Source organism: Argiope bruennichi, chromosome 5, assembly GCF_947563725.1.
Source record: "Argiope bruennichi chromosome 5, qqArgBrue1.1, whole genome shotgun sequence".
Lineage (NCBI taxonomy): Eukaryota > Metazoa > Arthropoda > Arachnida > Araneae > Araneidae > Argiope > Argiope bruennichi.
In genome coordinates, this window is record NC_079155.1 from 46,223,079 (window position 1) to 46,240,189 (window position 17,111).

The following is a 17,111-nucleotide window of genomic DNA, read 5'->3' on the forward strand; positions in this document are numbered from 1 at the left end:
AAAAAAAAAAAAAATGTCTTTACACAAGATTTTCAGATTTCTAACAAATTTTGAGTAAAATATGTTCAGAGGAAGTCTGTCTATCCGGCTGTTCGAATATACGTTTATATGATAACTACAAAATGAAGAGAACTAGATAGATATGATTCAGTACACAGAATTAATATCTTTAGTGTGGACCTCTTTTGTGAAACTCCCCTCTTTTGTCAAATTTTGAGACAAATCCAACAATGGTTTGACCATTTGTCAGTCTTTGCTTTCAGAAGCATGTAAAAGCGATAATCCAAAAACGCATTGACTTAAAATTGTCAAATTTATATGGGATTTTGTGATTATAAGTGCAGTTTTGTGCCAAATTTTTGTTTCAATCGGTTAGAAAAAAAAAGCGTTAAAAACACAAATTCGTTTTTCGAATACTATTATCAACATGCCAGAGATTGTTCGCCAAATAACTCGCCAAGGATGAAAAGATAAATTCAGTAAAACTGCTAATTTCACTCCAAAAATTAATATTTCGTGACTATTATACATTATGCAAGACGTTCTCTGATATGACAAGTTAACTAGAGAGAATGCGAGAAAATTTTGGAGAGACAACTCTCTATGGTTTAAAATTGATAGATTACTGGAAGATTTCTGGATTGTGCAAATATTCATTGCCAGTTGCAAGTTTGAAACTCTTATCTCAATGTGTACAAATAAGACGGAAAAATCAAGCATTTAATGCTTATATTATGTACATTTTTTTCTATACCCTAATGGGAATGTTTACTCTGTAAAAGGTGCTTTCCAGCTAAGGTTCTTCTAATGATGGAATGCACTGGGAAAGATTATTTCATAATGTAAAGAAACAATTTTTACTTGTATTTAATATTTTTATGTTAATCTTAAACATAATTTTTATCAGTGATTCTGAAATATCTATTATACATTTTCTATGATAAATAAAAGAAAATTTTTAACATCTTGACACAGAGTTTGGGTGAAAACTCAGAAGAAAATCATCAGGACAACTGAAAGTAAAATCACGGTTTTTTTTGTTTGTTTTTTTTTGTTGTTCCATATTTGTTTCCTGCTTTGTCACATATTAGACTGGAAAAACATTAAAACTGTTTCATAAAAGAACATTAAAGAATTTTTATCTGTGTTTAGTTTTTGAGCCCAAAACTTGCATATGTAATTTAATATACGAGTCTAGCTTCCTTTTATTTCTCACAATTCAATAATACTTCAGAAATGAATGGTTCAAAGACTCTTTTATTTAATTGAACATGTATTTTTCCTCAATTTTGAATTCCATTTTATTATTTTTGTCTTTCAGGACTTTTGTTATTCAACATATAAATCATACATTTTTCCAATATGTACTTGAACAAAAAAAAATGGAAGAAAATGTTCAGAAGTTGGAAGAATTGATATTTTCATTAAAAACTGAATTGAGAGAACGAATCCAGAACTTTTTTTAGTTTTAGAAAGGTATTTTATAAATCCAACTGTAAAACATTCAGACAAATATAGGGAATGATGCTCTCATTCTTTCTCTTCAGTTTTAGAAAAGTAGGGCCAAGATTTCTAAATCTGACTTCACTGAAGTCACGCTCTATTAAATTTGTTACTATTTAGAAATCGCCTGAATTGAATTTGACGCAATGATCCAATGCCTTTAAATTGTTGTGGTAAAGAATTTTTATGAACATGTTGATGGTGTCGCCCTCGATATTTGAGTAACGTTTAAAATTATTTCTAAGATCAATCTCCAAACTGTATTCTATAAACACAAAACTGATACTGTTATAATAGAGTAACTACATTCAATTGTTCCAATATTTAATATTATATTTTTCTATACACAAATATGACTCATACAATGCTTTTTTTTCTTTTTACTTTCTCATACTTGAAGTAAATACAAAGCGGAAATATTGCATTTGTTAAAATATTCCACTTCGAGATTTTGCCTAATTTTTACGTTTCAAAACTTATTTGAGTCTAAAAGTCACAGTTTTGGAATTATAAATGTCTGTCTGTCATGCTAACTCAAAGACGCTTTCAGATTGACGGATGAAATTTGGTACATGACTTTTGCTCTAACTTTATCGATTTCTATCAAATATTGAATGAAATCTATACACAATAAACCTATCTGAATCACTGTCCAAGTAAATATGAACACGATGACTTCAAAACGTAAAAAGGACTACGAGAATAAGATGTAGATTTGTATCAAATTTTGAATACAAATTCATCAATTAGTTGATTATTTGTTGATCAAAATTTTCATATGCATATAAGTGTAATAACTCAAAAACATAATTAAAATTTAATGCACAGTTTTAATATCGACAGCGCAAATTATTATAGAATTTTGAAGGAAATCGAAGTGGACGGGGGAGAGTGATATCATCTATTAGTTTGTACAATGATGTAAGTACATGTTGTACATGTACAGTCAGTTTGTACATACATGTAAAAGGGAAAACTCAAAAAGCACCATGGTGTAGGTGAATAAAATCATTAAAATTGCAATTCTACTCCAAATTCTGGCCTTAATTTTTCATTCGCAATATATCATCCTTTTTGTTTAAAGCTTTTTTAAATTATCATGTTCATAAACAAATATAATTTAATAATGTGTTTGCTTTTTTTTTTACCCCGAGAAGTTTGAAATGTGTAGGTTCGCCAAAACCTCGAGTTTGATTTTTTTTTTTTTTCTAACTACTGCAATACTTTCTTTCTGTGAACTTCGTATGCGAGAAAGAAAAAATGAATTTTTGGACTTAAATGACTGTGAATATTAATCGAATGCACGAATATATTTAAACTGTGAATATATTTAAACTGTGAATATTAATCAAAATATCCAGATTGAATGTTTTAACAACTATTCTGCTTTCTTTTTGTATAAATTGCATATAGTATGCGAAGTAGAAAGCTAGGAAATTGTTTTTATTTTTATAGAGAAATATTTTCTGAATTTTTTCTCGTTAATTTTTTTCTGTATTGATATAATTGTTTCTATCATTTTTTTTACGCCATTCACTTAAAAAAATTATTCTTTAAATATTAGCTATAGCTTGGCGCTATTTTATATCAAACCAGATCAATGTGATGCCAATTTTAGAAAAAAAACAATATTCTGACTAATTGTACACAAGAATAAATTCGAATATTTCTTTCACAAAGAAGAGATTCTCTAAACATATTTAATATTCACTATCCTGTAGTCTCTGTAATAAGAAAAGACTAAGTTCAATATTCCATTGTGACTAGGGATTGCAATACCGGGAAACCAAATACCGGTATTTTGAGCCATTTGTATAATTTTGTAATACTGGTATTCACAAATTTAAATACCGTTTTGTTCGGTATTTACTAGAAATTTTTTAAATTGTCTCCACTATATGTTCAGGAATCGCGGATATAGCAAAATAATATGCGTTTTTGTTTTTATGTCTCCCTAACAGGCGAAATTAATTAGCTAATGAATGGCTTAATTAATTGCTTAAATCTAAATTAGCGAAACATGGATTATTCCTGAAAGATATTGTATCTATAGCGACTGATGAAGCAACAGTTACAAAAAAAGTTGGAAAGTTGATTGGTGCAAATCAGCAATTGTGATGGAATTCAATTAGGAGTAATAGATGTATTATACCAAAAAAAATAAAGAACAGAAGAATCCAAATACTGTGGATATAGAAACTTTGGATTCCAACTTTGAAGAGAGTAGGATTGAGAGTGATATTGACAATGAAGGTAATGACAATGTAATTGTTGAAGAAGATATTGCTAATGAGGATGAAACATTAACCCATCACTAATTGCTTCCTATAATATATAAAGTTCGAAAAATTGTTAAGATATTTAAACGTTCCCTATAAAAAATGATATATTACTAAAATATATACTAACTGAAAATAAAACAGAATATATGTTAATATTAGATTCTAAAACACGTTGGAACAGTTTATTCCTAATGATGGAACGATTTTTGAAACTGAGAAATCCAATCCAAAAAGCAATAATCGACTTAAACCTGTAAATTATTTTTTCAGATAGTGAATTCGACTTAATATCCAGAACTATATCAGCTCTACTTCCAATAAAACTGACTATTGAGGCATTATGTCGGAGAGATTCTAATTTATTAACAGCTAATGCAACAATAAATTTCATGTTGCAGTCACTGAAAGAATAGCACACATCATTATCTGAAGAATTATATATTACATTGAAAAATCGCACAGAAGAAAGGCATACCGAAATAGAAAATGTCTTATGGTATTTACATAATTATAATGATTTTTAAAATGAAAATGAAAAAGAAGAAAAGAAAATAACCAATTCAAACCTGATTAAGTTTATAGTAAATTTTCTTAACATTTTTTACAAACAAACCTATCCACATTCAAAATAATTCGGTTCAGTTATCGAAGATTATGATGACACTAATGTCGATAGTGAGAAGGAATTGTCTCTTAAACAAAAATTAGAATTAGCGATAAATAAAAAATATCCAACGAACCAAAATACAATACCGAAATCAGCTATATCCAAAACCATCCGACGAGAAATCGATTTACTTGAAGATGAGGGATTTAGAGGTAAATACTTGGAAAAAGTATATCGCGCATTGCTAAAAGTACCACTAACTATCGTAGATGCCGAAAGAGCGTTTTCGACAGCTAGTAATTTTTGCACAAAATTACTTTTCAGGCTTAATGACAGCACAATTGATGCATTATGTTTTTTAAGATCACATTTCAAAAATTTGTATTAGTACCACAGACTGAATAGTGATATTTACAATTTTTGTGATTTAAATAAATAAGTTGTTCCTTTACTTTTTGTGATTATTTATATACTTTTATAATTTATAAGTTACAAATTATTTTTTGTGATATTTACACTCTCTAATAAAACTGGCAAATAAAACAAAGAAACACCTGTGTTTTCTTTCTTTTTCTAAAATTTCTAATACCGCTATTAAAACCGGTATTAAGATCTAAAAATTACCGAATACTGGTATTGAACTTTTGGTCCGATATTGCAATCCCTAATTCTGACTTGGGATTAAAAAATCCTTGTTCGGATCCAATTATCCGAATTTTATCTGTGCTAAATTTCTAGTGTAATGAAATGAATCAATTCATACCTTAGTTCATCTGTTAAATTAACGTTCATTTTTGAAGTTTCACGAAGACAAATCTTATAATTTTGAAATTATAATCAGAACTTAAACATGACACTTGACCCAACATCCCTTTCCCAAATTTTCTCACTAGTGAAAAGACACTTGATATCGATGAATTTAAGGCAGGTAATACCGGAGACGAAAATCTAATCTGTACTCCTTGGGCCAAAACTATCAGTTCTCTTTGGATCATGTTCATCTCACATTTTCGAAATAAATAAAAAAAAGACACGCATTAGATCTCACAAAAGGAATCTTTATATGATTTCATTTCATCTGAGGGATCTCGGCGTTCTTAACTATACATAGATTCAGAAAATTGCAAGGTATTTCTTCAAACCATATATATTGATTTTTGCTGGGTGATTCTGGAGAGGGTTTTGTGGCTAAAAATATCAACTTCAGGTAACCCAATAGCTCTCGCTCCTCAAAGACAGAATCTTGTTTTCTTTTCTCTTTTTTTGTTTTTGTTGTGAATCATATTGCGCAGTATGGCATAGAACTGATATTCGCTTTGGATAACTCTGCAGATAAAATGTATTTGTACTGCATTTTCTGATATTTCAGAAGAATAGCACAAGCTTTTTATCGATTGCTTGGTTGGTAAATATTAATGCATTTTCTCGATACAGAATCGTATCGAACAATTCGAACCCTTCACAGAAACGACTAACAGACCTATTTGGAAAAAGATTTTTTTACCTTTTGAAAAAAAATACGGACAAAATACTGGGAGGAGGGGTCATAAAATCATTCTTAATAAACAAAAATTATTGTAAATTAAACATAAGTAAATTAACATTTTGCATATGATTGTTTCAATATAAATGTAAAGTTTATAGTGTTTCAATAAAATCACTTTAGTAAATTTCAATGTGAGCATCCTTAGTGGTTCGATATTTTTAAATATTTTTTTTTTAAATCGAACTTAAATAAACATGACGGAGCTCATTTTAGATATTTCATGCTTTTCAAGTTTAGCCATTGTCTTGAAGAAACTATAACAAATTGTTCGCACTATCGAGTTAACCATATAAACCATAAAAACCCGAATTTCAAATTAAAATAAAATGAAAGGAACATGGGAAAATACTGAAAGAAAATACAAAAGGTCAATATCTAACAAAAAAAACTCTGGAAAAGCGCCCATTTTACTCACTGCGTATCATCCCTCTGCGAGATAAAATCGCCCGAAAGCGATGGAATTATCAATATATTCTTATTTCTAATTAGAGTGATGAGACCAATATCATATAAAAAAAGACTATATACACATTAGAATATAGTGTTGTGAAAATCTTCCGATAGGTGAACGATGAAAGTAGTCCTGCATGCTTAGTAATGAAAAATGACAGAGCACAGAAAACAAAACAACCAAGGTATTCACATAGAGTTAGAAGATATAAACAGACAGTTACAGGCAGCATATAAATTAAAGAAAACAATAAAAGACATAAAGCAACTAAAGAACTCACTTTGTGATCAAGGTTTCAAAGAAAGAAACAGTACCTCATGTGATTACCTCAATTTATATAATCTCCCGACTAGGAATGACGTTACATGTAACTTTCCAGAAGAATCCACCTTTCTCGGCTCTTAATAGGACCGGAATTCTTGCATCTCCCAAAACAATTTTGTTACCAAATTAGTCGCAAAATGATCGCTAAGTTTTTCACCAAGATTGGGGGTCTTTGAATCATCAATTCAACTTTCATGAAGACTATCTGTAATCTCTCATCAACATTATCTAACTCGCAAAGAAACGATATTACAGATTCATAATAATATATTCACTCAAATACACCTCTGAAGGAAGAAAAATTACATAAATTGTATAAATATCCAAAGATTTTTTTAAAATAAAACTAACAGAAAAAATAGTAGCGTGCTGTTCCTATCTTACCTAGAATATTAGAAAGACTAAAAAAATATGCTTCAAAAAAAAAAAGATACCAGATGTGGGCCAACCCTGAAAAATTATAGTAACTCGATTAGTGCATGCATCATCTTTCTCTAACCCTTCCTCCCGGAAAGGGAGGATCCATCAAAGTGAGAACAAATAAATATGCAGTTTATTTTGCGCGACAGGTAGAAGCTCACCGATCCATCATGTCTGCAGCACCTTTGGTTGTAATTGATGGCAACATCCCCCTAAAAAGTTTGGACCGTATTTTTCATCTGTGCTCAGAAAATCGGATTCCTGGTAAGTACACGTTTAAATTCCTAGACGGCGATATATTATTATAATTTATTTTTTTCCTCCGGAATTTTTTGAGTAGTGAATTATTGTTAGTTAAAATAGGGCGTTTCTTTCTCTTGAAGAAAAGTAACATCGTTTCTTTCATTTTGAAGAAAAATAATATGGTTAGATCTACAAATCACTACATAGTTAAGTTAGTTTATTTACTGTTTTATTATTGGATATATTTGAAACATGTCCAACAAAAAAAATATTGAAATATTTTCTTAACTCAAGTAACTATTTTTTTAATACATCTGTGGAGTATTATGATATTGTTAAGAGCTGGTGTCTGGAAAATATCGATATTCCCTGGTGAATGTCGGCATTCTCATTGCCATTTCGTTTGTGTCTGAAATGTTAGTTACATATCATTATTTCTCACTTACACAGACAAATGACATTCAGCATGCATTAATGGTGAATGTTGAATAAAAATGTTTTGTTCTGTGTGTGTTAAGACAAAACTAATCAAAATTAAAGCTAACAAACTGCTTGAATTCAAATTTTATTATTAAAAAATATAATATATTTCAAAATAAGAGAAAATTTAAACAGTTGCGGGAATTTAAACATTCTAAATGAGAAAAAAAAATATCCATAATAAGCAAGAAAAAAACGTTAACGATATACAATCATTTATATAAGAACATTTATATATATAAGATTATATATTTATATATTTACGAAAATCATATATATATATTAATTTTTCGTTATCTCGTAATTGTAGTGAAGAGAATATCTAATTAGTCAATAGATGTGAATCACCGACGATTCACACGGTGAAAAATGTGTTAAAACCAGGTGATATAAACTAAATATGCTTACTTAATTGTGGTGGAACATCTAATTAGATAACATTAGATTAGAACATCTAATTAGATAACAAGTGTGAATCACATGCGATTCACACGGTGAGAAAGTGTTAAATAAGGAAATATAAATAAACATGCTTATTTCTTTTTGCTATCTCTGAATTGTTGTGGAGAAAAAATAATATTTAATTAAATAATAAGTGTGTATCACATGAGATTCACACGGTAAACAATATGTTAAAACACGGAGATAAAAACTAAACATAGGAGTGTTCTACACGCAGCAAATTTTGCATAGAATGAGAACATTCGCTGTCATCTGAATACGAGTGATACAGCAGTCAACGTATTAAATTGCTATGTTCGGCTCTCTGCCTGTGTCTTCTCGACTTTTCATTTTACTTTCCAGAATTTATTGGTGTTTATCGACATACGTGAGCGATGATTTGAAATGTAAGAATACAATTAAATATTCTGTTCTAAATCCATCTATTTGATATGAGTCGACATTCTCCGATTTAGATCTTTCACATATAAATTATCAAAAGGTATCAATTCCTTCCAAACGACAAATTGATTAAGCGCATCGATTAACTTAGTTAATTAATGAATCATATCATGAAAAATCATTATTTTCATCATGGTATTTTTCTTTTATATAGTTTACAAAAAACTCATTTAAAATTGAAAGTGCTATTTCATAAAACTTCCTGTGTCTTGAAAATTTCGTAAAAAATTTATACGAAAAAAAAGTTTTTATTTTGCTCGATTTTTACGATGAATAAATGTTTCATTTAGAAGACTAAATAAATAAATAGCTATAATGTGAAAAAATTAATAGATAATTAACTGCATATTAAGTAACTTAGTTAATCAATTGTCCCATTCTATGTGAGATATTCCTTTGTGGTCTTACATGGGTACTGTTTTTGTTAGTATAAACATCTTAATATATTATTTTTAGAAAAGTATTATATTAAACTATTGAAAATAGTTAGAAGATATACATAATTCCTTCAAATTAGTTCCTTTTGCGGGTTTTTACTTTGAATCGAAAATGCTCCTATTAATAAGTAAACAAAAATTCAATTTTATCTATATCTTTATAAAGTGGCTATATGATAATCATCTGAAAAAGACTTTCAGGATGATATATTTCATTTCTTGCTTTTATCTTTTGCGTTGATTTTAACTTCCGTGTTTTGTTTTGTTTTTTTATTCTTTTTTGAAATATTAGTAGTATATACATGTGCTCAGAGTTAAAATGTTCTTATAAAAATTTAATAAATCTACTTAGCTTTGATAAAAGTGTAATAGATATGTTTTTTAAAGGAATCTGAAAATAAGATAATAATAATAAACACCAATGTTCAGAAAGTATTACTGACTGTATCAAATAAAAATTTATAAAAAATCATAGTCTACTCTAAAAAGAATCGGATTTCTTACGTAGATCATGCATATCGCAGAAATTTGCTATAACGGGCTTATACCAAATTTCATCCATTTAGCTCAAAGCGTGTTTGAGTTATCTTTGTCACAGGCAGGCGGGCATTTTTTCAAACATGAGTTTTTTAAACTTAGGGATTTGTCAAAATCTCGTGTCCGAATTTTTTGACGATTACAATACTTTCTCTTTACTACGGTATACAAACCCCCGGAGGGAGCACCTCGAAATAAGGATGAGATGCTTCCGGCATGGTGGTTGGATCTCGCCACCCTGGAGGGTACACTAATAGGTGGTGAATCTGACTCCTCCGATGACGGGACGTACTTTCTTCGGGGAGGGTTGTACCGTGACCGGTGATGGCCCTTAGGACTCAACCACAGTTCCCGCCAGTGTTGCTGTTGCAGCGGTCCGGTCATTCAGTATTATTTATCCGTGTGCCTTCGTGGCGGGTCGGAGAGTCAGATGGCTGACTTACTACGGTATACAAGAAAGTAAAAAAAAAAAAAAAACCTCTTCGCAGAGTTCGTATTATAACTTGCCCCTGTTCCAACTAATCCTAGTCTCTCCTAAATGTAGTAATATAAAGAGTCTTTTGACAATTCGAAAGGCAACTCAACTTAATGGTAATTGCACATCTAAAAATAGATTTTATCATGAATTTCATCTCAATACAACAGATATTACTTCTTATTTTTGAAAAATCAAATTTTCCTCTTAGTTTTTCCAATTCGAGAGCTTTATCGAGAAGAAATGTAGTTGTATGAGCTTTTAACCCTTTAAAGGGCCATTTTTTTTCTAGTCATATTATGTTAAAATATTTGTAGACTTGAAATTAGAATAAGAAATGGGATTCATTTAGCTTATAAGATAAATTTAATTTAATTAATTAATTAAGTTGGTTAATTAATTATTAAGTGACAAACCAAGACACATCATTTTGTGTGAGATAAAGAACTGAAGCATATAAGTTTCTGTCTTTCTAAAAAAGTGTGTCAGAACTTATGCCAACCTACATAATTTCATACAAAGATTGATAAATTTGGTGGGAAGCATGCTTTTCACGGCCCTGGAAAGGGTTAAAGGACACAAATATTAGAAACCTTTCAATCCATGCTGGAAGAGGAGAGCAGAATCTGAAGAAAATACATTAGATTTCTCTCATACATAAGATTTTTTTCTCCGTATACATATATATAATATTCCTTGAAAAATAATATGTATATATTATTCTACAATCCATCGAGTAACTGTATGGCTTTTCGAATTCATGAGTTTTAACGTGAAAAATATAGGGATATGAGTTTTTAAAAGTCTCATATCCCGTTCTACAGAAAGTATACGAAATCTTTCGATCCATAAAGGGGAGAGCAAACATTTTGACACCTACTGTGCATTAGGGTAGAAAAAATCAATTTTTGATTTTTAATTTGTAATAGCGCGGGAAAATGGATTTTTGGTGTAGATAAAATAAATTGTAAATATTAAAAATATTGGAGTAGGTCTTGAGGTGCCACAAGAATGTTGAATAAAATTGAAGATTTTGCTACATTTTAGAGTTTTTTTACGAAATAATCAGCTTTTGATTTTTAATTTGTAAAAGCGCGAAAAAGGTTGCCTTTTGGTATAGATAAGATAAATAAAAATTATAAAAAATATTAGAGTACATCTTGCGGTGCCGTAAGGACATAAAATTTTCATAAAAACGCACTTTTTGCAACTTTTTAAGGATTTTTGTATACAGAAATATGAAACGCAAAATTTGACATAAAAAATGTTTTTTTTATTATTATTATACTTTGTAATTAATATTTTTTCCAATTGAAATTCTTATATATGTATTTAAAATCCTCTTTTGTAACATTATATGAACGAAAATTCATAAAAATATTTTATCAAAGTTTATAATTTTTCAATTTTTTTCACCTGCTGCTGCTATTCTATTTATTTATATCTGGAACTTAGAATTTGCTAGACTAATTTTGTGCAAAGCTTTGTTTTCCCTCGTGGAACAATGACTCTTCATATTTTCAAATTTTTTTTAATTATAATAGTAAATTAAAATTGGAATTATAGAAAATCCTTAGATCAAAATTTTTTTAAAAAAAACAGGACTTTTGTTTAAATCGAATTTATAAGAAAAAAATTAGGTTTTTGCTTTGCAATATATATACGTAAGTCAGCCATCTAACTCTCCGTCCCGCCACGAAGGCACACGGATTTAAACCATAAAAACTGAATGACCGGACCGCCGCAACAGCAAAATTGGCGGGAACTGTGGTTGAGTTCTAAGGGCCGTAACCGGCCACGATACAACTCTCCCCGAAGGAAGGAAGTCCCATCATCGATGGGAGGAGTCAGATCCCCCACTTATTAGTGTACCCTCCAGCGTGGCGAGATTCAACCACCGTGCCGGAAGCATCTCATCTTCATTTCGAGGTGCTCCTCCCGGGGGTTAATATATATAAAGTAAATAAATTTTTATATATATTATTATTATATATATTATTTATAATGATATTATTATATATTATAAATTTATATATATATATATATATATATATATATATATATATATTATAAATAAATATAATAAATTATATATATTATAAATAAATATAATAAATTATATATATTATAAAATTTATATATACGTAAATAAATTTTTGAAATGTATTACGAAATTTAGACATAAAAACTTTTTAAGAAGAATTTAAACAAAAAAAAAATGTTTGGGAAACGTTGACAATTTTAAAATTAAACATATTTGCTCTGAATTTCAAATTTAAATGTATTTTTAACGAAATAATAATGTCTTAATGTCTTAACTGGCCCGTAATTTCTTAACTGGATAAATTCTATACGTTTTTGTTTTAAATTAAATAATTTTTAGCATCTGTTTCTGAATGGATATATTTGGAGTTCAAACATTATATACGATTATCTACGAATATACGATATTTAAGCTTAATTCATAAAGGTATTAAAAATTATTACAGAACTGCTTTACCATTATTTCTGGTAGATATTTCGCATGATTAGAATGAATCAAGCTTAAAAAAAATTTACTTGAATGGTAAATATATATTAAAATAAAAGATACATAAAGTTAAGGAAGAGAAAATAGTTTACTCCAAAATGATATGCTTAAAGCAAGTATTTTTATATATTAGAATATGATAATATTTATAAGATATTAACAAAAATTATTGACGAAGTTGAAAAAGAATGAGCAGCAACAAAAATAAACATTAACCGAAATCGGAAATTAATTATGAATATCGATTTATTGTATTGCGACTGATAGTGAAACATGATCATGATACCGTTAAATCGATATTTTTCAAAAACTGGTATCGAAAAATCCATTTTTTTTTTTTTTTTTGATAAATCAAAAATCGGTACAGCCCTACTTTCTAGTACTTGTGTATTAACCACATTCTAGAGATTAATAGCAAAAATAAATCACCAGAGATCGTTCTTTAGGTTTAGTAGAAATATTAAATTCACGCCAAAGATCGATATTTCCTAATTATAGTTCGCCAATGCTAAGCAAAAGATACACAAATAACACAACGAAGAACAAAAATTTGATGTCCGTCTCTCTCAAAATAAAAATCCGTGTACTCGTGACATTCGTGCCCTTGCACAAGGTCCATAATTTTATGTGGTGAAAGAGAAATAATATTTTTATTAGAAAACACTCCCGATAGTTGATTTATGATATTCAGAAATAGACAGAATTTCAAGAAGGGTTCTTTCAGTCTCAGGGAGTTCTTTTTCTTTACGTATGAGTTAACTTATGTCAGTGATTAATTACCAAAAAAAAAAGGTCAAACGTCGATATTTCGCAATTATTATTCGTCATTGCTATGCAATTAATGTAGATATCGGTTTTCTTTACAATACAACAAACCACACAATTCTCATGCAGTGGGTTCTGAAAATAAAAACCTGAGCACTAGTGGCAATCACGGCCTCATTAAAAGAACTTCCAATTTTATGCAAAGGGAGAATACTTTCGTAAAAGTATGCTGAAAAGTTTGAGCGAGACCACTCCTGCTGCTTTTGCTATAATTTCAAGCGACTCATGGCTAAATCCTAGGGACGGGTACCGCCAAATTTGGCTCCAAACTTTAAAGATAAAGTCGCCAAAATAGTCATAATATTGAGAAATAAAATTCTGAAGATTACAGCGTCCGCGGGGCTTGGCGAGAAAAATTTGGCGGAAAATCGCCAAATGCTAGCGGTTCCTAGAAGTGTACCGCGACTCCTTATCGAGTTTTTGCATGGCAAGTAAGATGCTTTTTTTTTTTTCCCTTACATCTATTTGAATAGAAAGTTTAAAACATATAGATCCATAAAATTTGCAAGTTCAATTTCTTTTGGTGATGATTTTTCAATACTTTCTCTTTGAATAATTTCGTAAAGGAGAAAGTAATAAAAGTATCCATGTAGAAGTTTTTAAAAAAGATGGGAATGGTCTTCTTACAACTTTCTCGCATACTCTCTAATAAACTTGTCATGCCAAAAGACGCCTTGCTTGGCAATGGTGTACATAATTACGAAATAATAATTCTTGGCGTGAATTTAACATTTTTGCAGAATCTGCCATGTGATCCTTGGTAAAATGTTCGTTGTTTAATCTCGCGCGTTCTTCTCAATCGATTCAAACACAAAACTGCACTTGTAGTCACAAAATCTCATGCTTAATTTGATATATTCAAGTCATTGCGTTGTTCTATTATCGCGTTTACCTGTTTCTGAATGACAGACCAATAGATAGTCAACCCCTTGTTGTGTCTAGCTCAAAATTTGACAGGTACCAACACTATAGTTGTTAAAGCTATGAACCGAATCTTGTCTATCTAGCTCTCTTTCTTTTGTAATCATACCTAATTTATATTTGAACAGATGGACAGACTTCCTTTGAATGGAGTTTGGTCAAAATTTGATAGAAATTTACAAATTCAGCGTAAATACCATGTACCAAATTTCATCCATCAATCTCAAGACGTTTTTGAGTTATCTTTGTCACAGACAGACATTTTCCAAAAATGTGTTTATCGAACTCAAAGGCGACTAAAACGCGGGGATTCGTCAAAATCTCACGCTCGAATTTTTGGACGCATACTATACTTTCTCTATACTACGTATGAGAGAAAGTAAAAAAAGGAAGAAAGACAAAACTTACCATTCTAAGAATTACTATAGTGATATATACTAATAATTATATTAAAATACTACCGATAAATACTACTAGACATAATATTCCTATATGGTACCAGATAACTGATTGTTATCGCTTCCCGGTAACTATATATTCCTTCAACAATATAAGATTTAAAAAATATTTTGAATATCAAATTTCTAACAATTGAAGATATTTATCTTCGATTCCTGACTGTAATTTTATCTAAAATTGTGCATCTAGTCTTAGATTGTTCTCCGATCCGTTTAATGTAACAGAAATTTAGCATAGGCAAATTAAGTCTAAGCTCTCGTGCTATTGGAAAGTAATAATCGATTAAATGGAATATCGGACAAGAATAGGGGAGTTTAACAGATAACTGATAGACCAATAACATGCCGTGATTGCAACTAAAGGGACGAGATGTGTATTGATTAAAATCCTTATAACGTAGAACTTTCTTTTACATAGACTTCCTGTAATATAAAAAATATCTCATATTTCCAAATATAAGTACTTTTCTATATAAACTAAGAGTGCTTTTTGTCTCAAAAATGTATCCTAAATTCAAAACCCATATATATATAAGCAGTTGCTTGACCGTGAAGAGAACACTTTTGAATTTTTAAACTCTATTTATTCCATTCGGGGAGCATTATTTATGTACAAGAAAGAAGCGAAGCGACGAGATACGTCAGTCCACATTACGATACAAGGAAAAAAAAAAGCGAAAAGAGACAGAAATCTTTTCCCGAGTGATTTTATAGTGAAATTTTGATAGGGAATTCTTTGACACGTGTAGTCTTAGGAAATGGAAATCTAGGTATCAATTAAAAGAATTTGTTTAGCATGGCAGATTTTTATTCCCCCACCCGAAGCGTGGGAACTTGCCGATTTCAGTTGTTTTACAGAGTTCGCTTAGGAATAATTAAATAAAAAAAGAGGTTCAATTGAATCAAGAAATAAAGAGACCATTTTAGAATGACGTTAATATGGGTAAAATTAAGATAAAAATTTGGAAATTAATTAGGATTTAAATTAGATGAAGACATAAAGCGCAGTGCACCAATGATAATGGCTTTAACTGAGGTAATTCCATTAGAAACTAATACATTCTGGAATTCTATCTGTCTGTGAATACGCTAACTCAAAAAAAAAATTTTGAACTAGACGAATGAAATTTAGTAAACTTTACAGCACATTTATAGATTTCTATCAAATTTTGAATTTTTCTATTAGAGGAAGGCTATAGATCTGGCAATCCGAGTAAAAGTGAAAACAATAACTATTAAAAACATACAGAGCTAGATAGATAAAATTTCGTACACAAATTTAATATCTAAAATAATTTAAATCAAATTTTGAACCAAACCTCTTAAAGAGTTAATCGTCTATTGGTTTGTACTTCCCCCTGCATGTAAACCTAGAGTCTTAAATAAATGAAATTTTGTATTTGATCATGTAACTACAATTAAAGTTCTATGTCAAATTTGGTTTTAATATATCAGAAAAAAAGCATCCGCAATACAAATTCGATTTTCGGATATTTGTGTATTAACCACATGCTAGAAATTATTCTCCAAAGATCACATAATAGATTTAATAAAAGTGCTAGATTCACACAAAAGACAAATATTTCACAAGTATTGTTTGGCAGTCCCATGCAATGCAATCGTGGTCTTACTCAAGGACCACAATTTTATCCAAAGGGAGGGGATAACATATTTATTACAGAATAGTAAGGAAGGAACAAGGAAGTTTTGGGAAGACCATTCTGTCTAGTTTTCTTTGGAAAAATAAGCAGGAAAAGAAATCCTTTTACAGCAAGTTTCAAACTACAAGTGATCACGTTTGCAGAAAATTTTAACAGCAGCATGATTACTCAGCATTTCTCCATACATCCACCATCCGACAAATAAAAAAGAATTTCGAAAATAAAATAACTCATTACATTTAATGTCCAAAAATAATTATATAAATAAAAAGTTTTTTTCCCCCTTTTGCTTCACCCCTCCCCATACAAAAATGTACACACATATTTTGCAAAATCCCTGTAATTTAGCTTTAAAAAAAGTTCCAAAAATTCTCCACTTATATATGGAAACGTATAATATTTGAAAAAAATAAACTAAGTTTTCTTATGGCATTTCTACAATAATGTATTTCCATTATTTTTACAATAATTTAATGTATTGTATGCTATACCATCAAATGAAAAAATT

General features: G+C 29.7%; 1 protein-coding gene across 2 annotated transcripts in view; it reads left to right on the forward strand.

The window, feature by feature from the left end:
* LOC129968698 (uncharacterized) overlaps positions 1-17,111 on the forward strand; it is a 713,943-nt gene that overhangs the window by 635,231 nt on the left and 61,601 nt on the right. For both annotated transcript variants that reach the window (XM_056082857.1, XM_056082858.1), the window contains one exon: positions 7,283-7,397. In XM_056082857.1, coding sequence (XP_055938832.1) covers positions 7,283-7,397 — 115 coding nt within the window. The remainder of the gene's footprint in view (positions 1-7,282; positions 7,398-17,111) is intronic.